The sequence below is a fragment of the Diadema antillarum genome, unplaced genomic scaffold, assembly GCF_040938485.1.
Source record: "Diadema antillarum isolate AM-2024a unplaced genomic scaffold, OU_Dant_1.0 seq00001421_RagTag, whole genome shotgun sequence".
Taxonomy (NCBI): Eukaryota; Metazoa; Echinodermata; class Echinoidea; order Diadematoida; family Diadematidae; genus Diadema; species Diadema antillarum.
This window is the reverse complement of record NW_027272173.1, coordinates 83,204-110,096: the sequence shown is the minus strand read 5'-3', so window position 1 is coordinate 110,096 and position 26,893 is coordinate 83,204. Positions and strand designations below refer to the sequence as shown.

General features: G+C 39.0%; 1 protein-coding gene across 1 annotated transcript; it reads left to right on the top strand.

Moving 5' to 3' along the window:
- Positions 1–591: 591 nt before the first annotated feature.
- LOC139709258 (conserved oligomeric Golgi complex subunit 1-like) lies at positions 592–26,576 on the top strand. Its single transcript, XM_071621209.1, has 27 exons — positions 592–710; positions 1,715–1,802; positions 3,659–3,703; positions 4,228–4,294; positions 4,959–5,062; positions 5,991–6,057; positions 6,582–6,767; positions 7,196–7,237; positions 7,908–7,994; positions 8,572–8,608; positions 9,550–9,657; positions 9,890–9,940; positions 11,112–11,183; positions 13,131–13,318; positions 14,095–14,199; positions 14,854–15,092; positions 15,900–16,121; positions 16,558–16,659; positions 17,075–17,182; positions 17,802–17,844; positions 19,479–19,543; positions 20,427–20,520; positions 21,338–21,415; positions 22,015–22,091; positions 23,373–23,694; positions 25,133–25,336; positions 26,431–26,576. Exons 1-27 carry the CDS (start codon positions 686–688, stop codon positions 26,563–26,565), a joined length of 2,961 nt encoding a protein of 986 aa, XP_071477310.1. The 5' UTR covers positions 592–685; the 3' UTR covers positions 26,566–26,576.
- Positions 26,577–26,893: the final 317 nt, after the last annotated feature.

Below are 26,893 nucleotides of genomic sequence, written 5' to 3'. Positions count from 1 at the left end.
TTCCACGGGGCACACTCGAGGACGCGAGGCTACCATCTATACACTAAATTTACTCATAAAGTAAATATTAGTGTATAAAGATATGATAATGTATATTGATAGTGTATTATAATTTTCGCCCCGTTAGGGGCGACAATTTTGCATATTCAGTTTTAAAATTGACAGCTTTTACGCAAGAAAAGTGCCTTTATTGTTGATTTTGGTCTTCAAATAATTGACTAATTAGTTGTTGTTTGTTTGTATGTTCTTTTTTTTTTACTTGGCAGCCCAAGAGGGGGGTTTAAACCCCCTAAACCCCCCCTGTAGATCCGCCACTGCAATACCTTGCGCCCCAACCACACAGTGCCACAGGCGTACGATTTTGGGGGCGACCGATCGGGGAGAGCTTCTTTGTTCTTTCTTTCTTTCTTTCTTTTTTCACAGTGTCAAGTTAGCTTGCAGGCACAAACCCTTGTTGGTCATAAAGGAGTCTGCGCCAAGACTATACATGCACCCAGTTCCAGTGAGTGGTGCATGAAGTAGTCTGGGCGCAGACTCCTTTACAACCAACTAACATAACACGGGTTTTATCGTGTCGACAGGTAGCTGACGTGTCGGAGGGGTTGAACTGACTGCAGTGTGCGTCGGGCCACAGAACTAGCATTTTATTTTTCTTCTCCAGATTATTCACGAGCTGTTTACCATAATGGATGGTAGTCATAGATCAGCAGGTAAGTTGAAATCGTATTATGGATTTGTTGTCTCGCAGAGATTGCTACCAATTCAGCCCCGATTCGTCGATACGACTCGAAATGATATTGTACAGTCCCACTCGCTAATATTTATGTGAGGTCACAGTGCAGTGTTCACCTCATTACTTGTTGTGCAGTGCAGTGCAGTGGTAGACAGCTTCGGCTTTACTGTGCTGTGCTGTGGAGTGACAAGTGTGGGATTGAGAGCTACTGTACATATTAACTCCGTAGGCAAGAGGGGCAACTTTGATCTTTATTGTTTGGATAAATGTATGCCACCAAAGCGTCCTGAAGTCCGTCGGGAAGACAAGGGGGGGGGGGGGGGGGAAAGTCCCCAGTTACCAGAAAATGCAATCCTTTCAGTTTGGAATGATTTTTTTTTTCCCTTTGCGGTGGTTATATAGATAATTCATATTGAGGTAAATTCAATCAGTTGGTGTGGTGATTTTTCTTTTTAGATTAGGTGATAACACATAGATTTATGGATCTCGAAAAGTCATTTTTCATGGATCTGGAAAAGTAATTTTTCATAGACACTGAATATTGTATATATAAATCCAGTGAAAAATATGAATTGTGATGCACTGTGAATGGCGTGATTGTTGATAGATATAACCTGCTAGTAATAATAATTGCCTTGCATAATGGGAAATACATATAACATGTATATTTACATATTCGTATCAGTCTCATTCATTTGTGATTCTGGTAAGTTATGGCTCATCATGCACCAAATTCTTTCTGCACGATCCAGGCGTTGGTGTACACTATTAATATTATGGCTTTGTTAAGTTTTTGTTGTTGTCTAATGCTCATTTTTATTGGACAGAATCATCAGTGAGACAAGATTACCAGTTGCTTATATCAACTTGAACTAGATCTAGTCTACATTTTGGGCTGCAAATATGACATGTCTTAATACTTTGTTTTGGTTGGTAATATCAAATAGAACGTTAAAGTGTTCTATTCTTTTTCCCCATCAGGACACATGTCAATGGCAGACCTCAGCACCAGCCATCTCTTTGAGAAATATACAGTGGAAGAAATTAGAAAACTTGAAAGGGAGACCAGGTTTGTATGCACCTGATGATGGCCACATGTACTCAAGATTTGTGCAATATGCACATGCTAGAAATTATACAAACAAGAAATATATATGACCTTCCATTTCTTTTTAAGTACAGAGAAGAGAGCAGTCTAATGAAACTAGAAATGCATCATTTATGATGTTTTCAGGCAGGGAAAAAGTAATATGATATATTTGTACGTGTATATTGCCAGATTTTAAAGCTACGTTTATAAAAGAAGTGAGTTTTCACCTACTTCCTGCTGTTTTGAAAATTTAAGTAATAACTAATCAGAACATAAAATACAACATCACATTATGAGGCACATTACACAGTAGTGTAATGCACCAGGGCACCCGTAAAGGTGAACAGTGTCCTTGTAATGGGTATTGCACTTCCCGAAATAATATGGACTAACTCCGAATGCACTTAGGGTGTCCGAAGACGACAGTGTCCCATAGAAATATGTACAAAAGATCCAGCGGCAGCGTGGAGTATCCTCTGAGTGCCGCGGCTAGCACATTAAGCGAGGGTAGAGTCCACCGCTGGGGCGCTGGATGGAAGAACTGCACGGTCCCTAGCTGGTTGTGGTAGAGTTTGCACACCACGGGCCGCACGCTAGCAGGACCGAAGCAGCGATGTGATGGGACGCAAATCGCGTTGAATGCAGCGATGTAACGAGGCGCCGATCGCGTTGAATGTAGCGATGTAAAGATCCCCAGGTTGGAGTGTAGCCTGAAGAAAGGGCGAGCCGCGATGTGAATAGCAGCGAATGCCGCGAAGTACGAAATCCGGGAAAGTGTGCGTATCCGTATCGAGTACAATCCGTGTGAAATGACAGTCCACGGCGCGAGGTATCGTCAGCGCGAGAAGACGTGGGAAGTACATACGGACGTAGTATGCGGACGTGAGTGACTCCAACGATTAGAACGTGCTCTCAGGATGAAAGCTAATCGTGAAGTGAGGAAGCGTGGGAAATGAAACAGCGTGGTCGGAAAAAACGTGTCACGGGACAGGAGCTTTGAGAGTGGTAATTGGCTGGTGAAGGTGTACAGCTCGCCACTAATTGGTAGGTTGTTTCCGTGACAGCAAAACAAGGGGTGTGTTTATGAAAATCCGACTACTGTTGGAATGCGAAATACGCGTACCTCGGCACGATGACAAAGGCGGAGAATGTAGTGCGCACCTGTCATGTGTCGGCGCACAAAGAAAGTTCGCGTGGATGTTGACAGAATGCTGGGTTGTCAGACAGCATAATTGACGGCAGCCAGACAGTAAAAAATACAGAGATATTGGAAACCGCTACACCATGCTATTGCTGGTCTTTACAAAATCTAGCCTTTGGTACCAGTTTCTGTTAGATGGTGAAAATTTTAGTTGAATGAGTAAGAATGAATGCCAAGGAATTAATGGTTCATCTCCCATCATCATCATCTTCTTTTTTTTATTTTGTTTATGCTTTAAGTCATTGTGTGCCACATTATCCTGAGACTACAACACATAAGTGCTTTTGGAAATATTCTGTTTTTCAGAGCCACCTAACTTTTTAAAGAACCATTCATGTGAGAAATGCAGTACCGCAAAGTAGTATGGAAAAGTTCAAGCTTTGCTGTGATGTAAATTTCATGACTAGGCTTTGGCTATGATGCGTTCAATGTACAGTGGCATATTATGATTCATCAATTGATTTGTACATGACTGTGCTTTTCAGCAAAATTTGTGAAGTTGACACGCCATTGACTGAGTCAGTCATGCGAATGTTGCACATAGAGAGTTAAAGTAAGGTGAGGGATGACTCACTAGACAGTAATATGCTCACAAGCATTACATCTGCACCCCACAAATAATTTTTCTTTGCAGGGCTGACATTGAGAAAAAGAAAGAGGACCTACGACAGATGGTTGGGTGAGTAATATCTTAAAACAAATCTTTCAGTTAAGTAGATGTAAGCTTTGTGAGCATGTATGGTAACAGTTTTACAAGACATACCAGGACCAAAACTTTTAGAATGTCACTATGATATTATTTATTCTCAGTGCACACACACTCCCCAAGACAAATCCTTGTCCCTGATAAGATACATGGTCTGAAACAATTATTGTTATTGTGTATTTATTTTGCCAGCTCTTGCGTTACCATTTACTGAGTTTACTGAGAACAAAATTCTTGGAAAACGCGAATAAAAAAAAAGATATTCTGAGACACGACAGGGACTGCTGCGATGCAAGAAATGTTTCCTCTTTCATGCCTTATCAGCCAGTGAGTTCAATATTTCCGTGTATACATTATCATTTATTTTAAGCGGTCAGCTTTATATTGGCTTTTGCTTTGCAGGTTTCGCTTTTCTCGTACACATATTTGTCTCTGAATATCTTGAATTATCATATTATGCCATTATTTGAATATTTTTCTCTACTTTTATTTTCCAGTGAGCGCTACAGGGATCTGATTGAGGCTGCAGACACCATTACAGACATGAAAAATTGTGCAGAGAAGGTATGTTGGCTACTGGCCATTTGTTACAGATGTAGTAAAGATATGAGCAGACCTCATTGTTTACAGTGAGAGGATGAAATTGCCATTTTCTTCTCTCATCTCCTGCAGTATCTTGCAGTTGAAGTAAAAGCTTCAACTCAAAAACATACTGATGGCATTCTGCATTACTAGCATGTCATGGCAATGTGCATTCTCTTGGACTTTTTTGCCTTCACTCAAGAAAATACCATACCCTGAAATAAAAGGGTAAATAATTCTTGATGTGGTTCTTTGAAATTGGGCTTAAGACCCGTTAAACTCACACAAAAAAAGCTGATATATTTGAAGACAAACATGGTTTTAATGTAAACAGAACATTCTGTCTTAGTACAAGTTAGAGGGTCCGTGTTATGTTGGACTTCATGCCAATGGCAAATTGGAAACACTTAGTCAGCAAAGAATAATGTATTGTTGTGATGCTTGCATGTTTTATGCAAAAAATGGTGACTCAAAGCAATTGGCATATGGTATCAATTGAGCATATTCATCCAATTAGGGAACTTTTAATTCCTTTGCTCTTTAATAGTTGCAGGCAGGGTACTCAATAATTCTAATTTGTTTCTTGTTACCATTTTTGTAACAATTATTATTTTTTTTTTTGGTATCTTTTTTTCTTCCAATTTAGATTGTTGTTTCCATCCAAGATATGCAGAAACACTGTGTCAACTTGCAGAAGACTCATTTCACCAAAGGGATCAGTATATCACCCAAGAAGGCTGGCAATTCAGGGTATGTAAAGAGCGGTCGTCTCTCCAAATAATGTCTTTCAAGCAGTAACTCTGGCGTTACATTTCCATGTCTTACTTGACAAAAGACTGAATGGGAGACTCTGTGAGTATTCTTTCAACAGCCAAGCAGTGGATGCTTGATTCAGATGACAACAAAGCCCTCAGGATTGACAGTTCCTTTTGTCGTATCAAAACTTTATAATAGCCAAACATATAAACTATGTATCACTATGTAGATACATTTGGGGACCTGAATTTTTACTTCATTAAAATTTTGTTATAGCCGTGTTCATTATAATGGGAGCGCAATGTATTGAACACAGCATCATGCTAAGCCATTAATTTCAGCCATGCTGATATGTTTTAAAGGGATCGTATAGTTTTGGTTGAGACCTAACTTCAGGTTTTTAACTTTTTTGGTGAGATAATGAGAAACCTGTTATGAAATACGAAAGAGCATATAGTTCCAAGAGGAATTCACTGTTTATATGATGAAAATCGGTTTTGGAATGGCCAAGATACCCAAAACAGAGCAATTCTAATAAAAGGTGGGACTCACCTTTTATTCTGATCACTTTGTTTTACTTTGTTTTTTTATTTCTCAGCCATTCTAAAACCGATTTTCATCAAATAAACTTTGAATTCCTCTTAGAATGGAATGCTCTGTACTATTTCACAAGCGGTTTCGTGATATCTTGCAAAAAGTTACAAGCCCAATTCTCATCTCCACCAATACTATACCATCCCTTTAAATTGTTAACAAATCAGAAATGCAGTCAAATGCCTCCTGACTACCACATCTGATAAGAATTTCACTTTCATGTGCATGTGTCATGCTTTGCAAAGTGTCATCAATTATGTTCATGATGTCACACCACTTGCACATTTCAAACTGAAAATCAAAAGTTGATTGATATGTTTTGATTCAGATCTCAGTCATCAGGCTTTTATGCGATCGCTTCACAGACCAAACTACTCCTTGACATTCCAGAGAAGGTAAGATACGTCTTACCATTAACATTACTTACCTTACCATTACTTACAATTACTTACCTATGATATTGTTTATGTTTGTGTAATTTAGTGTTTATAAAACTGATGTGAATTGTTGTAATATTGATGAGTATTGTATTTTATTTCTTGAAGTATGATAAGGTGTTGATCCTAATGCCTATTTATAGACATCTGATTTCTATCACTTTGGAGGTCAACCCCTTACATGTATTTCATATCAATCTATAATGCATTTTGTTGTATTGATTGTGCAAAATGAAATGTACTACATGCTTGGTAATTTGCATCACTGTGAAGTGACTTCAATGTTATTTACTTCTATGTTATAAATTATGTGTACACTCTGTAGAAGTGTCAACCAGTGAACAATAAATTTTTGTATTGGACAATACAATTCAATTCATACCTAGGAGGTTGTTAATTTGACTTGTCAGTGAAAGTTTGAGACAAATTACCGAAAATTACAAAACATGTTAACTCTTGCGATCGACCCTCCTTGTGTGCAGATCTGGAGTGACATCGAGAGTGGTGAACACTTACATGCCACCCAGCTTTACCTGCTTGCATGCCACATAGTGAGCAGTCTGCAGCTAGACACGACCACGCACCAGTCTGCCCAGCTTCTGAAGTGGTTTCCGGTGCTGTCCAGGCAGTGGGCTGCCATCTGCCACTTCAAGCCAAGCATACTACAGGTATGGATCACCTTGATGGAAAGTCAAGTTTCTCCCTGAATAATGGGTGGTAGATGGTATAAGACCAACAATCGCAGATCATTCCTCCTATTTTCCTTATACAAGGTGTAAAGTCAAGGTTTTATGCTATATACATGTGTATGACATTGGCTGATAATTTTTCACTTGTTAAGCTAGTTGTGACTTTAACACTAAGTGTAAATGCTGTCCCTCAACTGACCCATTTTACAGGCAATTTTCTTGAATGGATGTTATCTGGGTAATTTTGAAGTAATACACAACATAAGCAAATAACATGGCCAAGATACTTGGAAAAAGTTTATTGATTGCTTCAGTAGAGGTTGCAAATATTAAAAGCAAGTTACTTCACAATTTGCTGATTTCTTTTGGTGTACAAATTTTTGTGTTTTTGTCTGTGCTTTTTTTAGAGTTGCAGGAATGTCCTGAAGAATGCAGATGCTCCTGATGAGGTAAGTTTCTAGAGTGTACATGTATGTGATTATATACCTATCTAACTTTTCAATTTTCTATTAAGTCTGATAGAAAGGTATGTTTTCATAGTTCCCTGATCAGTTTGTAGATCGGTTTGTAGATTTCTAAATGAAAACTTCAGTTCCATTGATTCACAGATATTTTGGTCCCTTTTTCCGTAATTAAAAACAAAACAAAACACCAAATTACAGAGGAGAGAAAATGAAGGTATCTGCAAATATTGAATTACATGATGATACAAGTTTTATACAAAACAGACAAAGATACTCTCACACTCACAAACAACAAATCAGATGACAAGCTTCACCAGTAATTAATAGTGGAAGAAATGTTTGTTTAATTATCTAATACCCACTACTGCCCACCCCACCCCTGTCTCTTGTTTGTGTTGGGCCTCTTTCTTCTAATACATATGACTCCCGTTATAGCAACATCCATGGGAACGGCAGTTTTCTTTTGTTGTTTCAACATTTTGTTAATTAAGGCAAAAAGTAAAGTATATAAAGATGTAAAGATGATAGTTTGGGGACATGAATTTTTTACTCCATTGTAGCGAGAAGTTTATTAAAAGCGTGTTTGTTATATGATGAGTGCACTGTACACATGTTTTGTGAAATCACTCGTAGTGATTGCCCTCATATTTTGAAGGAGATTGCCAAGTCTCTGTGTGCCATCATGCTCCTTGAGGACACCTCACCTCGACAGGTCTTCACAGAGTTCCTCCTCGCCAGGAAGGTCAGTCTCAAAATATTTTGATAGTCTTGGCCTGCAGTAGAATTTTAATTTATCTGGTAAGATGTGCATCTTTAGCTCAAGAGACGATTCATCCCAATCAGAACCTACTTGTGTGAAGTTGTGGCACTTCTCTGGCCACTCTCTCCAGTCTTTAATTGAGCAGCACACTGTTTGTGATTGGGTAATGATGAAAATCTTTGAGCCAGAGTGTCAGGTGACAGATGGTAGGGAGCTCATTGATTTTGTCATGTGACTGGTCACATGACAAAAGGGACCACCTACGCAGTGTTAGGTCCTCATGTTAGTGTTAGGGCAAGTATTCTGTGCATTCTACACATAGCTCCTATCACTCTGCTGATACACCATGCCCTTTCTTGGGTGAAGATAGTAACTTTGTCTGTGTCTGATAATATCAGGAGGAGACAGCTGCAATAAAAATTAGCAGTAAGATTTAAAAAAAAAAATGTTGTTTTGATATTTTTACATGAATGAGGAAGTTTCTTTCATCGCTGATTATTTTGTAAAGTTTTTGTTGATATCAGCTATTTTTCCTTCTCCCCCCCCCCCCCCCCCCCAGAATGCAGTCCATCAGGCCTTCAGCTCACCTCAGTTTGGTAAGCAGTGTCCATAGTGTGCTCTGTAAACGTGGCATTGCCACCATTCATGACAGCATCATAAGCCACAATGCCAAAAAACATGACAAGCCTCATAAATACTGGACTAAGTTTCTTAAGTGTAGTTAGTCATAGTTGAGACAGAGAATAAGCCACTTGTATATACCCATACCCAGTAATCCAGCTGGCATATGATTTGATGCACACGCAGAAAATATTATCTTTGGATTCTTCACTTGATTCAGTAGGCTTGCCTTGGCCAAATACAGATTAAATCCTGTGATCAGTTTTTAAACCTATATGCAATAATTTGGACTCTTCATTAACAAGGATTAATGGTACATACCATAATATCTGCTGAGCAATTTCAATAGATTTCCAGCCACCTGGCATTAATTCAATGAGATACATTTGTAAAACTTTGTCATTGTCTTGCTAAGAAGACAAAAACTTTGAAGGACAAAATGCACCCCCCCCCCCCCCCAAAAAAAAAAAAAAAAAAAAAAAAAAATTGTGGTTGCATTTTACCGGCCACATTTCTTGGTCATTTTCACTCAGATTTACCATGGATATTTTGTCATCGGACAATCAAGATGTCAATTTTTGTTGCTTGTTTGTTGTTGTTGTTGTTGTTGTTGTTGTTGTTGTTGTTGTTGTTGTTGTTTGTGACAGTGCCCTTTGTTGTTTTGGCTTTTGTAGGGGAAAAGGTGAATATGGAAAGTTAACCTGTGTACATTCTATATAATATGCTGTACCGGTTATAGTGAAGATTTCAATATTGAAATTTGCATAGATATGTTTTTTTAAAGGAGAGATATGCGAAATGTTTCATCTCTCCAATAACTTTTAAAAGAACATAAGTTGGTGCAGGTATACTTGGCATTGCATGGTAACCAATATTTCTAGTTTATGTTTATTTCTACTTTTTTTCCCCTAACCAGACACCAGCGTGAAGAGACAGGTGTGTGGAGTAACAAACCTCATCAACCTGACTCTAAGGCAGATCCATGCTGTCTTCTACCATCAGGAGAATGAGGGGGAAGACGATGGTGAGGAAACACCCACGCATCAATATTTGTCAGATTAATAGATGAACACTTCTACGTCTGTAGCACCCCCTGTGTAATTCATGGTTGCCAAGTGTTGTCATGACAATCCCAAAATATCAGGAATCTGTCCACCCTTTTTGTGATGAAACAGGAAATGCATCCCAGTGTTTTGCGATTTTTCTTTTAAATTGTGTTGTGTTTTGTTTTGTCTTTATTTCATTGTCTTCTACAGAGAAAAGCAACCTGCTTCTCAGTGTTCTCAACAAGGTGACCCAAAGTGGAGGTGAGAATAGATTTTGAACAGATGTAATTTTTCAAAACTATCTCTTTGCTATTTGAAATATTGAAATTTTAAGCTTTGTCTAGGATGTGGTATAACTAAGTGTGATTGACTTATTCTTTGGAGAATTTTGGAAAGACTGAAGGACATATGAATCAGTAACTTACTCTTGCCTACAAGTTTTGGAATAACAGAATATGAGATTTTATATTTTCCTCAATTTCAACCAGATGATAACAATTTTGACCGTGTTTGAGCCCTCAAAAGTAAACCAAACCATGCTATACCCTACCATACAATACTGTACCATGCCACATATGGAGCATTCGAGCACTCTGTGGAGATAGTGTTCGTCATGAGTTATTTCTGGAGTAAAGTCAGAAGGGTCACAGGTTTTGTAGCAACGGGGATATTCACCTTGTGCGCTTCACTTTACATAGGTGTTCCTAACAAAGAGAATCAACCACTTGTATTATGATGAGTGTGTGATACACATATTCTTCTTATGCCAATTTCTGGTATGGTACACTTTTAGACCACTTTGCATTTGAGCACTCTATGTAACGTTACAGTATGGCGTGCTTTTGGGGGGCATTGGGAAGTGATTCACTATTGGCACAGAACAGTATGTTACATTATGGTACACTTCTGGAGAGTTCAAGTGCTCGACTGTCAGTCACTGGTATGGTACAATACAGTATACTTCACAAGAGCACTTGAATGCACCCCTAGTCACATTTTGAAGTGAGAATTTATTTTTGTTTTGTTTCTTATTGTGTTGCGTAGTGAAAGAGACAGTTTGCTTTTTCATTGTTTATATGAGTTTCAAGCGGGTTATTTTATGTAAGCCCTGCAAACTCATCAGTATCATCCTTATTTTGTTTTATGCAAACAGTGACATTATTCCCACATTGGTAGTCTGTCATAAAAAGCTGAAGGGAAGATCTTGGTAGAAGTATATTTATGTTCAAGAGAGTGTGTGTTTGGATTCAGCATGATCAAGTTGAATCCTTACATGAGGTATTTATCATTTTGTACATTTACATTTGTATGATTTCCATATGAATGAGATTCAAAGAATATGAAAAGTGTTATGTATGTATGTGTGTGTACATATATATTTATGTGATCAATCAAATCTAAAGTACTATGATATACTCATGTGTCCATCCAGATGGTCAAACTGTCCTTGCTGAGGAACTAGCCGTGGGCACTTTCTCCAAGCATCTCCCGTCCCACATAACAGGTTTGCTTCAAGTTTTTCTTTCTGGCGCCATTTCATATGTTTTCTTGCTTACATATTTCAGTATCATCTCAACAGCTCAAAATCACTCTTTTCATAGTAGTAGAATATCTGCAAAGCTCATCTTTTATGCCTCCGCCAACGAAGTGGCCGGAGGCATTATGTTTTCGGGTCGTCCGTCCATCCGTCTATCCGTACGTACGTACGTACGTCCGTCTGTCCCGTTTTGTTTTTGTCGATATCTCAAGAACCATGAGGTGGTTTTGCATCAAACTTGGTATGAGGGTATATCCTGGGGGGATAATACTTTGTTTGGATTTTAGGGTCACGGGGTCAAAGGTCAAAGGTCACAGATTATTTTGTGGAAAAAACGGTTGAAATTTCATGTTTTTCTCCATATCTTGCAAATGGTTCAAGGTATCTTCATGGAACTTAGTATATATGCATGTACCGATGGGCAGTAATTATCTAGGGAAGTTGGGGGTCAGGGGGTCAAAGGTCAAGGTCAACTCCTCAAAATATCACTACTTTCCTTATATTTATGCAATGCCTGAAGGATTTTTTTAAAAACTTGATGTATGCATGTATAACCCAATATATATTCTGTGGGAAGTTTCTTGCCAAAAGGTCAAAGGTCAAGTGAAAGTGCTAAATTGCACTTCTTCCTCCATATCTGAAAAGTAACTCAAGGTATTATCATGAAACTTACATATTTATGCATGTTCTACCTAACAGTGATTCTCTTTGGAACTGTGGGGTCAAAGGTCAAAGGCCAGGTTTAGATAATACTATTTTACCATTTGATACTGAAATTATACTTTTTCTCAATACCTTGAAAATTACTCAATGCATAAACTTATAGAAGGGTCAAAAGTCAAGTAAAAATCATCAGTTCCCCCAAATACCTGCACTCTGACGTTTTAGTCATTCATCCAATTGAACCTAGTTCTAGGAAAGTGAACATTCAGCACATTTGTGGCAAACCTGTCATTTTAATATTTTGCCAATTGTGTGAAACTGTCATCACACATTGTCAAGACATTGTACTATAGACCTATTAGGAGAACCATGCATTATGGCGGAGGCATACACCAGTCGCCGTAGCGACATTTCTATTTTTCGTCTATTTTGAATAAAAGTATTGCATACTGTCAACAGTCTCTAAGGAATGTGAAATTTAGTTAAAGCTGATTGACAAATTATCCTTCATCAACATAATAAACCCGGATCATTCAATGTTCAAAGTAGTAGCCATGATAAAAAAAAAAGAAAATCATGGGCATTTAATACTAGGATGGGATTTGAACTCACAGCCTCCTGTTTGCTAGACAGGCTATCATGACTTTTACTAAAAATACTGAATAATCTGTATTTGTGTGGATTAAGGGCAATTGGTCAACTAGAGAAGCGTTTTGAGAGCGCAGACCTCCACCAAGCTAGCAACTCATTTCCACAAAACATGCGTGCAATTTTCCAATATAGGAGTCTTTTGTTTACATCATCAGCAGAGCACACACTTTAGTGCGCATATGTAAACCTCCAGTACGCGCAGCTAGAACTCCAAAGTTCATTGACCTTGTATGCCAAAAGATTGAATATCCTTCAAAAATCCATAAAAATTCCCAGATCACTACCAAAATGTAGGCATCTGTTCCTTGTGTCATTATCAACTTTTCCTGCAAGTTTCATTAAAATCAGTTAACATTTTTTGAGTTATTTGGCAGACAAACCAATGGCGATGATCACATAACCTCCTCCTTCCTTGGCAGAGGCAATCACTTAAAGACAACAACTCACTGCAAGAATCATTAATTTGAATGAACATTGGGTTGTTGAGATGGATGTATGACTCTTCATTGGGACAGACAGACTGTATGTGATGATAAAGTGGCTAATATCCTGTTGAAATCTCTTCCTTTTTCTATTCTTAAAAAAACCTCCAACAAACAGAGTTCCACCCCAAGCTCCGAGCTGCTGCCACGCCCATCGCTGCCTCTTTCGTCCAGGAGAGCGTATCCCAGTGGGTAGAGACTTGCATCAGTGATGTTCATGATGGGATCAGCAAGTTGCTAGGATACGTCACCTCCATCCGAGGCCTCACCAGCATCAGGGATGCAGTATGGGACCTGCTCCAGGAGGTAAGTGATACCAACCCTCTCATGGGGCCTGTTTCTTGACGAGATATGTAATTATTGCAAGTTTTTTTTTGTCCGTAACTGCAATTACCATGGCAACAACTGAAATACTTGCATCTGACTGATTACTACCCCTGCGCTACTGCGCATGGTGCAGTTAGATTATGTTACAATTGTTGCAAACTGCTTTATGAAAAAGAGCCAATTTGGACACCAGTGTTGTTTGTTTGTCTGTTTGTTTGTTTGTTTGTTTGTTTTGGTGTTTTGCTGGGGTTGTCCTTCTGCAAGATGAACTTAGTGGTACACACTCCACAATCCGAACTGTAGACAGTTGATTAGGTCTGTACTGCTAGATGTTGAATTTCAGAATGAGAACTTTTTGTGTGTTTTCATTTCTTTTCTTCTTCTTTTTTTTGGTGGGGAGATTGGGTATTGACTCACCATTGATCAAGTATGGAAAAGAGGTGATGATTTTACTGTTTTTCGGCGAATGAAGATCATTGTTCAGGACTTATACATAATACATAATACATAAAGGTATGCCATGCATATAATGATGTTGTGTAAAGCAGACAATGAAGTGTGTGGGGCATTCTTACGATATTTCCTACGAAACGTCTGAATTCCTATGAAATTTGTGAATTCCTCTTTAACCCCTTGTGTTCTTTGAGCAATGATTGTCACAGGAAAACCAATAGTATTGTACACGTTGGACAAAGTCCCTGGCTCAGAAAGGTTTAATCTTTGTGATGTCTCTATTCTCTTTGTTGTCATTCCAGGCTGAAGATGATATTCCTCTAAACACAGTTGCTAAGAGGGTGCTTGGACGCACTCTATGCCTGTGGGGGGAGTTTGTGCGACCTCTCTTCTTGACCAGAATACAGGTGAGCTTATGATGGGCTTGTCATAGGATAGGTTGAAAGGTTTAAGTTTTACAGGAATGAATGCATGGATGAATGAATGGTGGAACAGCAGGGGTAGGACATTAAATGGATGTGCCTTGTGTGAGGGAATCATGACTCCTGCACGTTAAAGATCCCACTTTGTTCATTCATTCATCTTAAAGACCTTGGTGCTAACCTGGTGAAGTGGTCTACCCACCTACTTACACAAGAAAATGGGTGAATGATGCCGACCCCTCATGGTTCACCCCAGGTGACTACCAGTCAGCAAATGGTATCAACTTGGTGGATTGTGTCATATATAGAAGGGGAAGGAGAGACAGACAAAGAGAGAGAGAGAGAGTGAATCCAAAAAGAAGTGTGAACGTGTAAGATTTTCTTGAAGCTCGTCAATTATATGTCACATGTTTCTGCTATGCAATGATTTGTTGAGTGTATGGATGAATGTTATGTTATTGACATGCCAGTTTATTATTCAGGAGAGGCAATGTTCACTGCAGACTTTGTGATAGAAAGGAGGTGTGATATACCCAGGAATATACTGTATTGACTATACTGTATACACACCCGACCACATTGCTCTCGTTAACTTAGTATTCATTTGTGACTTTTTTTTTTTGTTGGTCTGATTGTCAGGCCATCATTCAGGAGTCGCTTGACCAGACGCTGACCAACAGCCACCAGCTGGTCATCCAGGCCTCTCGCGAGACGGACAGCTCTCCAGCCGACCTGGACGTGGCCAGCCACACCTGGACGGAGCTGGCTTCCGACGTGCCCAGTCCCCTGGCCTGGCAGGCTGGGCCGTCCACCAAGGATGTCCTAGATGCTGGAAGCCTCTACATGAAGGCAAGAGCCTTCACTCCCAAGACCCAGAGGTAAGCAAACCATGAACTAAGTGTGTTTATCAGTCTGCTTTGTATTTTTTTGTGTGTGTGTTTTTTTTTAGGTGAACAGTGTTTTTTCAATTTCAATTTCGATTTTATTGCAAATGAAAAAGGACATAACAGTAAGTCTGCAGACGTTGATAGTGCCATGAGTACAGAGAAAATGTATGATTACAGAAAACTCACAGTAAAAAAAAAAGTAACCAAGATATTAAAAGCCTGAATATTCTGTCATATTGATGTCATATTACCTTACAATCCTATAATTAAACATTACCCTTACAGAAAGTTAAACCTGAGTGCACATGTGGTGATGTACATACAACGCAGACATACCCATGAATGCAGATATATGAAAAAATAGACAATACTGTAAAAGTGGGTACTTTCCCGCAACAAATTTTTCGCACTCATCCGGGTAGGAAGAGTGTCGTATGTTTCTAATACTGCGGAATCAAGATATCAACTACTGGAACATAAGGCAAGCAAAAGTATTGGCGTGCTTTTATTTTCATGCTAGTTTCTGGTTGCACGAAATGTGCGAAAATTTCAACACCGTGAAAATTTCCACTCTTACAGTATAGGACAATAAATTTCCACATGCAGCATAACGAATAAAAAGAAACAAAACATTAAATCTGTGGATTTACAGGACCATATATACAGAGAAAAACTATGGTTACAGACATACAACTGTACATATCCCCTCTATCCCCCCCTCCCAAAAAAAATCTATTATTAAAGTTATCCAACCTACCACCTTCTTGTCTCATTCTCCTCCTGTCATTCTCTCTCCAGCATCTGCTCCTTCATCGACGTCAGACTGAAGAGCCTGCTGGAAGACTTGGGATGCTACGCAGACAAACAGACAGACAGACAGACGGACAGACCCCAGCAGCAGCAGCAGAGTGACAAACAGACAGCGACCTCCAGAGGGGCCCAGGGTCCGTTTGACAAGTACGCCGACACCACCAGTCTCCACAGTTTCCTTCAGATCGCCTGCACACAGTGTGTCAATAGGTAGGTGGCCCAAACTTTGCACACTACTTTACTGAACTGTGCTGATATTTTTGCATAGATATTTTTACGAGTAGCTATTGATTGGACATTTTCAGGAGATGCTGATTTCTGTGGTGTTCTCGTAATCATAGTAATTGTAAACAAAGAATAACACAAATGTTCAGAAGAAAGTGTGACTTCTTAAACAAATATGAAAATGTAAAAATATCATCTGTAATCCTGACATAACTGTGAAGTGGATGTGTACATTTCTTTATTCATTGCTATACTCCATGATTGCGAATTTAACCATTCGCAAAATTGGCGGAAGGTCCCAATTCACGAAGAATTAAACTTGCTAAATATATGGTGTATACAGTATATAGTACAACTCCTCTTCTTGGTGGAACCAATGCCTACCCACTATTACCAGTATTCATTTGTTGTTGTCTTGCAGGTTAATTGAGCACATCAAGCAAGAGTTGACTGACTGTAAGGGCGCCCTTGATGTAGCCCATGAGGCCAATCTTGAGGAACAGGCTATTGGTACAATCAACAGGTAAGGCATTCATTACTTCAAACAAACATCGTACTTGTAACAACACGGAATCATAACCACAGAAATGTCCAGATTGTATCAAAATAATGTCTGGTAACGTCACTGTTCAGTGTTTATTTCTTACAGTAGCTATGAAATCAGCAGAATTACACACTGAAAGTATAAAAATACACCAGTTATGCACACTTTGCAATTACATTTATTCATGGAAAGGAACTGCCATTAATATTTTTTCTTTTTGTTTTGTTATATATTGCTGTGTGCATTTAAAACATCTTCCATTTTCCTTTTCGATTTGGTATTATTCCCTGATGGTTAATTTCATGTCATTTCATGATTGATTTTTCTGAAGAAAGTGTCATGAATTGAGATAAAGGTGCTTTTTGGTACTTCATTTTGTCCTTCCCCCTTCCAGGGTGGTGTTCTTGGGTCGTCTGTGCTCTGCCCTGACAGAACTCTCGCCCCACCTCCAGCAGGCTGTCCTGATCACAGAGAAGAGAGATCGGAGATCGGAGCAGCAGAGGTAGGAAAAATATCTTGCAAAATATATGTCTTTTGACAAAAATTAGGTGCTTAGCAACTGAGTGTATATGGTTTTCTCTTTTACATACTGTACATTTCTTTTGTTATTCATTGATTTCTTATGGAATCTGTTGGATTTGTATCAGGATTTCTGAGCAGAATGGTGCTACCAGTAGCTCTTTATGTCAGCCCTCAGAGAAAATAGCAGAGCTTTCATATTTCCCTGATTCTTGAGACCAGAGATTTCCCGGTGAATTAGACAAATTTTCTTGTCATGACAAGAGAATATAAAAAGTCTTACTGATTTAGGAACTATACCACAGCTATTAAGATGCATGATGCCCTGATAGCTCTTTGGAATCTCCTGATTTTGATGCATAAATGCTGTCAAACCTGCAAAAAGTAACATTGAATTCATGTCCCAAAAGAAACATCTTTATGAGGAATAATTATCAAGTGTCTGTGAGATATAATTGTCCAGCTTTGTATAAAAATTTTTGTCAGATGCATGAAATATCAAATAAAAAATGCTAATTTTTGACACTTAGGTGTTAAAGTTTGCCATATAATGATCAATTTTTTTTTTTTTTGCACACCTCATCAAATTATTCCGTGTACAGAATAAGAACCAAAATTGCTACCAAGAGGGACAGCAAATCATCAGTGGTGAGTCTCAATCAGTCATTTATCCATTGCCGTTGCCTTATTACCTCTAGCTTAGAAAGCAGACGGTAATATCAGAGACTCCAACTCTCCTGCTTTCGACGGGAGATCTCCCGCTGAAAGCCCATTTTTGCAAAATCTCCCGTTCTCCCGCTTGAGATTTGATTATTCCCGCCCTGGCTCTGTGTCTCCCGCTTGAAATTATTTCTTGCTTAGTGTCATCGTATGTTGAAAATGAGCTCTAGATAGCACGAGAGAGCATCTAGAACCCTAAAGCTGGAGCTGGACCCCGGCCGCAAGGAACTTTGTGCTTCGCGCTCGAGATGTGCGCTTCGTGCACAATAAGTTGGAGTCTCCTGTTTGCTAGGGGTTTCAGGCGGGAGAGTCTCCAGATCGGAAGGTGCTTGGGGTTGGAGTCTCTGCAATATGCGATTGTTGTAATTTACAGATCATGTCATGTCATGCCCTAAGACCATGAAGAGTGTATTACACTCTGTTTGTACTATTGTATACACCATATATTTAGCGAGTCTAATTTTCCATGAATCAGGACTTCCCGACAAATTCGCGAGTGGTAAAATTTGGGATTATGGTGGACAGAACTGAATGGAGAATTGTTTGTGTTAAAAATTTTGCATGTTTTTAAATTTGCAAATAGCAACTGACTCACAAAATGCATGAAAATAAAAACCATACAAAGTATTCCGTATATGCAGTAGTTTCATTATTCTGTACAAATTTATACCTTCTCCAGGGAAGTGAATGGTGATTGTGTGGAAAAAAGAAATAATGGTTTACAAATAATCACAAAACACATAATATCTAGGATTGTTATAATGTGTTCTGGACCTCCAAGAGGTGTAAAGAACTGTAGACATTGTGTCATTAAAATTCAATTAAGTTCATATTTTATAATTTTACATTGACATTAGTGTTCAATGAGCCAATATACACAGACGTTTGCCTTGAAGAACAGTCACACTGTATTAGACTTTTGTTATATTATATTCATTTGTCTTTCTGTGATGAATTAGTTTCCAAACAAACCATCAATAGCTTTTTCAGTCAATTTCCTCAGCTAGTTTTGTCAGTCATGATAAACACTGCTAAAAAAGAAAAGGCTATAGGAAAAATGATATTTGGATGCTAATTGATATGGCAGATTTTTATTGCTCTTGCTGTTAATGAATGTGATATCCCATGTAAATTATGTCTTCATGACATATGTCATGAACTAGTTTTGAGTAAGTTTGTAAATGACAGAGATATGTTCACTTAGTCTTTACCACATTAGTTGCTCTGTAGGGGTACTGTGGCATAGCGGATAAGGCTTTTGACTTTCAATGGAATGCCTGTAGTTCAAACGCCGTCAAGTGTCTACTACTTCCTTGGACAAGATGATTTTAACTATCATGCGTTTCGTGAGCTCAATACATAAGTAGATTTCTGGAACACTAGGGTATTAAAGGCAACACTTGCTGGTAAAACAGTGGCAACACTGAAGAGGCTACCCAGAATAAAGAAGATCATATTCTATTCACTATTATCATTACTTCTGAGATATTGTCTATGTCCAGCTACTTTGTTTGTGATGCTCTGTCTGACATGTTGTTTTATTTCCTATACAATACTAGTCCACAGATGATGAGTGGAGCAAGTCCAAAGCAGGATTTCTGTCTCAGTCCAATGAGGCTTACAAGTAAGTTGTTCACTCAGAGCTGTCCATTCATGTGAAGTTTGTTATAGGAACCTGCGAGCTAGAGTCCAAGCCATAAGTCTGTGTAGAGATTCCATGTGTATTTGGAATGCAGGAAGAGACGAGAAAGCTGATGAATATGAACATATTTGTAAATACCAATGCTGTGTTTGCTTGTTGATTATTGCAGATTTTTTTTTTTGTTTTTTTTTAAACTTTTTTTTTAAACATTTGTATGCACTAAGCATTGAAAACTGATGCATATTCATATAAGAAATACCAAAGTTATAGTCTGTAAGAAATTTGTGCCCATACCACCACCTATATTCATGTTTTGGATGAAGGAGATCTTCCTAACATCATAAATTTCAGAAATACTGTGAGTTCACTCATGTGAAATGTAGGAAAGCAATAAATTGCCTTTGTGTAATTGCTAGTTGAAGAGCCTGATGCAACACATGTGTTTTTGGAAATTGAGTCATGAAAAGGGGTGTTTGAAATGTAAATGTGACATCTTTATCATCAAAGTATGTGTTTAAAGGCAATTTGAGTTTACTTGTAGACAAATTGAAAGCCAGATGTGTTTAGATAAAATCTGAGGATGTAGCTTCCTTTTTAACAATCTGTATAAATCTGCATTATAAGCAAGAGGATACAATATAACTTACCATTCAATGTGTTATTGTTGTTGGTGGTGATTAATTTGAGATCATATGATGGCTACTAGCAGAGAATAATCGTAGTAACAAATGCTGCTATGAAGCGTTTCTGTACTCTGTGAATGGAAATACACATCCTCCTGATGTTACATAAGATTTGAACACATTGCCGTGACCAATGCTCGGTGATGTTTTTGTTTTCCATCCTTTCCACACCGCGTGCCTAGACTCTGGAGTCGTTACACCTGTACATCGCTTTTGGCAGAGTTCAAAGACAACCTTACTGACACCTCGCCGTCTGCCTTGCTGAAAAACTCGACGGTGAGTTTAGAAGTTGGGCAAGAATAGGCTTGTGTGCTCCGAAGGAATAGATGGAGATGGCCTTTTGATGTGGAACTCATTGATTACAAAAGTGAAATGAAAAGATAGGAAGGGAAAGAAGCAGCCTCAAAACTAGTTAGAAAGATTCTTCTTTTGTGTTACATTATTAATCTGCATATTTCTTTTTGTCTGCTCTCTTCAACATTAGTTGTATCTTTCACATTTTCTTTCCAACATTCAACACATGGGCTGAAAAAATATAGGAATGATGTAACTAGTTTACTCTGAATGCATGATCTATATTCGTACTTTGGCCAGAAGTCCTCTTTTTGATAATTTCTTTGAATATTTTGTGTGCATGAATTCTCTTGTGTTTTTACCTTTTTGCTTATTGGGGGTTCCTCTCCGTGCTTGAGACAGGAGATGTAATTTATATTAGCCTTATCTTTTTTTTTTCCTTTTTCTTCAGCTTGAGCTGCAATTGCTAATAATTTTCATCTGCCTGGGCACTACATTTTCCTCTTCAGCCTAGGGAAATTCTTAAAATAAAGATTCTAAACAAGTTTGAAACAATGAGCCATTCGATTCTAAAATCATTGTAGTTGACTTTTGATATCTTTACATGTCATGCTTTTACATCTTGACATTTCAAGTTTTTACCATCTCTGTGACATATCTTACAGATTTGTCATGATTTAATAAAAGATTTCCTCCTTTGCCAAATGAGAGCTACCGAGGTGAATTATGAGAGTCAAAAGACGATGCGCTGACGATGTCCCTTCTAAGCACAATAGTGTTCATGTGATTTCCATTGCAGGCATGGGACAGCATCGACATTGAAGAAGAGACTGAAGATGGCAAGAAAGTGTCCTCCAAGATACGTCTTCCAGTCCAGGTATTTATCATATCATATATTTTGAATCCTGCTCCCCATGCACCTTATCAGATACCTGACATTTTAGACCTAGTTTGATACACTGTCAACTCTGCATTATTTGAATCTGTTTTGATGGGAAAATTAACTTTGACATACACAATATTGACCCTACATATTTTGTCTACCACACATGTATCATACATTTGTCAAAAACTTACGTGACTTTGGCCTCTGCACACTGACTGCATTTATTCACTTATACCATGATTGATGTACACACTTTGTATTTTGTAATGGTATTTGCCCCTCTTCTAATCTTCAGCAACATCCAAAAAAAAAAAAATGGTTTCTTGTTGCAAACAATGTTTACATATAATATAGTTCTACTGTTAAAGATGAGAGTTGAGTAGGCCAAAATTAGCTTCTTGGTTTGTGTGGATTGTTTGTTTGACTGTTTGTCATTTGTCACAAAATGCTGTGAAGAGCAGGAGACATTCTTTCATGAGTTGTTTTGACTGCAACGTTTTACTTGAAATAATCATCAAATATTTCAAACTCACTTACAAGAAGAAAACTTTCCTAGAAATACACATAACATTCTCTGTCTTGTTTTACAGTCATCTTGGTATGTACAGTCCCTCTTATATGGCTTGTGTGAGGAGATCAACCGTGTTGGTGGCCATGCCCTCTCCAGGTAATAAAGACACCAAGACCAGTATTCATGAAGGTGGTTTAACTCTTTATGTGCCACGTTCGCACGTCCAACTCAGTGGACGGTGTGCCAACTTCGCATATTCTGCTCAAACGCACAAACCTGCCCAAACGGAAAAAAAAAAAGCAATCGTAGATTTGTCATAGAATTTACATCAATGGAAAGCTTGGCATTTTCTCTACATCTTTGCTCACTTGGTCTACAATTTAAAAGAAATCTATACAACTTTATATAGATATGAAGAACAGAATGTTTTCTCATCGCAAGACTACGTTGGTGTCTCAGAATAATGTGGCACACGGGGGGTTTCCACTATGGCACATAAAGAGTTAAATTCAGTTCATGGTTTGTGCAAATTTCCTCTGTGTACAGGCATGTGACAGATTGTGTATGCCAGAAGACATCCAATAATAATTGCTCGTTGATATGTGCATGTGAAAGGTACATGTATGTTTATTTCATGCTTATTTTAGTCCGTGGACTGAATTTAAACCATTTTTTTTTTTCATTTAAACCACTTTCATGAATACGGACCAAAGTGTCTGCAAAGTCTTATACTTAATTGCTGTAGCTCAGGATTATGTCTTGTGTTCCTTGTTTAATTCTAATCATGTAGTCTGTTATTGGACAAAAGGGGAGTGCAGTGTCTGTGAGTGATTTATTTGGAAGAAATAAAAGATGACAGTAGTATATTCCTGTAATGTTTTAAAACTTTTAAATCAGTCTAGCTGCATTCCTTTCAGATCAATCTTTGGACTTTCTTTTAAGTTTTATGTCTTAGATGTATAATGTTTCTAAGACATGAATTTGTATCCCACATATAGAGGACATATCACATATCATACTTGCATTATAAATATCAGTCTTGCATGCCTATGTTTCCAGAGTCTAATCATTTATGATATTTCCAAAGATTTGTTTTTCTATTCCGTTTTGTTCATACTTCTGTGTAAATGGGTAGAGATGTATTAAAAACAGACAAGAGCCTCAAAGAAGATAGAACCCCAATACAAACATGCTGAACGATATCTTAAAATCATTGCTAAAGGAAATGTTCAGGGCCGGCGCTATGTTTTAAAAGTGAAAGAGCCCAGTTTATATTTTTGGTGCCACTACCGGGGTAAAAAAAAAAACTGAGTGAGGGGGGGAACCAAGTGGTAAAACCCTATGTTACATATTCCTATGTATTACAATTTGTTGTTCATTCTATGATTGTAGAAGTGGAGAAAGTTGATGCAGAAATTACTATTTTGTTCCCTTCAGTTCTCTAGTGTCTGAGCTAGTCAGAGCTACAGGTGATGGTCTTCTCCACACCTACCAAACCATCCTGAAGGGGAAATCCCCCAGGGGCAGGGATGCCAGCCGTCGACTCACCCAGCCCCAGGCCCTGCAGCTTCTCTTCGACATCCGCTTCATCGGCAGCATCATGCTGGGGCGGGGCGAGGACAAGAAAGACCAGGCCAGGTTCAACGACCTGCTGCACGGACTGATGGACACTTTGGAAGGGTTCGTTGACCCCTTTGACCTGGATGTCTTCACCCCACACATGACCTCCAACCTAAACAGACACGCCCATAGGTGCTCGGTAAGTGAGGAACTCTTTTTGGATAAATGTAATTAGACAGTAAATTAGTGATTGCAATAGCTCACTTGAGCCTTCGGCTCAGGTGAGCTATTGCAATCGCCCTTCATCAGGCGTCCGGCGTCCGGCGTGCGTAAACTTTTTACATTTTCATCTTCTTCTCAAAAACCCCAAGACCGATTTTCACCAAACTTAGCAGGTAGCATCCCTAGGGGGTTAGGAACTCAATTTGTCAAAATGGGCACCATGCCCCACCCAGGGGGCCCCCAGGGGGGCCCAAACCCCCCAAAATGAAGGAATCTTTACAAATCTTCTTCTCTAGAACCAGAAGTGATAGAGCTAAGTTAATACTATGAGCTAGTACATTGATGACTGTAGTTTCAAGTTTGTTCATAGCGGAATCAGGGGTGCCCCCCCCCCCCCCTTGGGACCCAAGGGAGGGGGGTGGGGAGGGGTCCTAATGGGGCCTAAATTGTACATATTCATCTTCTTCTTGAGAACCCCATGACCGATTTTAACCAAACTTGGCAGGTAGTATCCTTAAGGGCATAGGATATCAATCTGTTCAAATGGGCAACGTATCCCACCTGGAGGGCCCCAAGGGGCCCAAACCTCCCAATATGAAGGAATCTTTAAAAATCTTCTCTAGAATCAGGAGTGATAGAGCTAAGTTAATACTATTTATGACTGTAGTATCAAGTTTGTTCATAGCCGATCCAGGGGTTCCCCTCTTGGGGGTAGGGGGGAGTGATCGGGGGTCCAAATGGGGGCCTAAATTGTACATTTTCATCTTCTTCCTGAAAACTTCATGATGGATATTTATCAAACTTGACAGGTAGTATCCCTAGGGGGTTAGGATCTCAATTTATCAACATGGGCACCATGCCCCACCCAGAGGGCCCCAGGGGGCCCCCAATCCCCTCAAAATTAAGGAATCTTTAAAAATTTGGGCCCTTATTGCAATAATTTTAGATTAGTGACTGCGTGAAAGGTGAACTTGCGATACTCAGGTGAGCGCTAGACCCGTGGGTCTCTTGTTTATACTTTGCCTTAGTTGACTGCTACTATGTACTAATGATTTGCTGGCTTTTTATAGGGATTATTTCAGCTAATTCAAAATGAGGCTCATCTACAATTATCATTTTCTTAGTTTCTAGCAACGAGGTCCTGAATTCAGCATTTACTAACCTAGTGTATGCCTTGACATACAAAAAAGTTTTATCACATTCTTCATTTCTGATTGTGTGAAGTCATTGTTTGAGCTGTGTATTGTGGTGTAGGATTTGATATTTTGTTTTTATTAGTGTTGTTCGAAATAGTGTCGAAATTAAGCTGTCTTTAGTATTGGCAAAAGTAGAGTACTGTATAATTTTGATAGAACATCAAAGTTGAGTTATATAGAATTAATTCACCTGTCATTTTCCACTCTTCATGACACCAGCTCCTGTTGGGATTCTTGACCAGTCCGGAGAAGCACCTGTTCTCGAGTCAGCGGTCATCAGCAGCCGGCTACCAGGAACAGCACAATGTCCTGCCACTGTCCAGTCCCCAGGTGCGCTTCAGCCTTCTGCCCCTCAGCACAGCCTCTTCTCAGACCAGCAAGCTGACCCTACAGCCGGCACTGGCTCGGCAGAAACAGCCACAGGTTTGTATTCTTATTCCTTCTTTTACTCTTTATTCTTTTCCCCTTTTTTTTTCTACTTTTTCTCCTCTTTCCTCTTCTGCTTCTTGTTCTTCTTCATTTCCTCCTTTTCATTCTCTTCTTTTTCTTTCTCATCCTCCTCTTCCTTATCATCTTCCTTCAAGCTTTTCTTCTCCCTGTTCTTTTGTTCTTATCTTATTGACAGCACAGTCTCTGATTTTCCTTTTTTTTTAAAATCAAAAACATTGTTTTTTGGAGTTTCACCATGGAGGAATGTTTCTACTTTCCCTTCATTATGTTATATTATTTATTAAGGGTTTGTAATTTTCCTCTTGTTCTTTTTAACTGGTTATGTTCTACCACTTTTTCCCACCTCATTCTCTTAACCCGTTGAGGACGAGTTCCGAGTATACTCGGGCAAGTGTCTATGGAAAATGCGTGTTGTAGCAAAATCAAACCGTCCTCAACAGGTTAATTGGGGTTGTGCTGTCAAACTTGAAAATATGTCATTTCCATTTCTTGCCAGTCACATGAAACTCTTGTCTGTTATTGTCAATATGTACTATACACACACCTGTTGGGAGAATAAAGTGAGATGGCGGAGGCATACATGTACCAGTCACCAGAGTGACTTTTCTAGTTACGTTTGTCTTACTTCGGAGAGTAATATTTCTCTCCATACTATCAAAATTTGGGGCTTGTTAAAAACAAAACAGAAATCAAGGTAATAGCACTTTCTTTGACCATATTTTTTCAGACAGGTGTGCTTAGGCACCGCTTTCACTGAGAAGTAGAACACTTTCATTGATCCTTCTGCACAGCATGCTTGAGTTACCCCAATCTTTATGTCCTCTTTTCCCCATTTTCTATGAAACTACACCTGCTAGCTCTCTTATTTCAATCACATTTTGAAAGGGTCAGAAGGTCCAATCCTAACAAGTTAGAATTTAAAGCCTAGTGCTTGCTCTCTAAAACTGTGTAGAAAGGGGGAATTCGTTTTGACCTACTTTTTTGGGTTTTGAGCCAGGTGGTCACAAATATTTGTATTTTTCTTGTTAAAGTGATTGTGTTCTTGCACCTTCCTCCACCACCTCCAGGTCTCATCTATGGCCACACCCTCCCCCATGGATGCCATCCTGCACAAGTCTCGCTCCTCTCCGGCCTCGCTTTCATCTCGTCTCAGCTCCAGCCTCAAGTCCGGCTGGCTCTCCAATCTCGGGGGTCAGTCATGAGCAAGGAGCCCGTCCGGGGTTGTTAGAGCTGGTTGCCATAGGAGACCAAAAGATGGGATTTCTTAAATGGAGATTGGACATCACAATCTCAAATATAGACCTCTGTCTTTTATCTCCAAGCCAGTTGCCAAGGGAGAAGAAGAGATAAGAGTATTGTGTGGAGGATAAATATTTCTTCCACGATCTAAACAAACCTTGAGGAGCAAAGCCAGTTTCCACAGGAAATAGGAGGGATCTTAAATGGAAAATATTCTCTCCTGTAATTTTTTTGTTGCTAAATGTGAATATGACTTTGTTATTCCACAGCCATACATAACTCTTATTACTG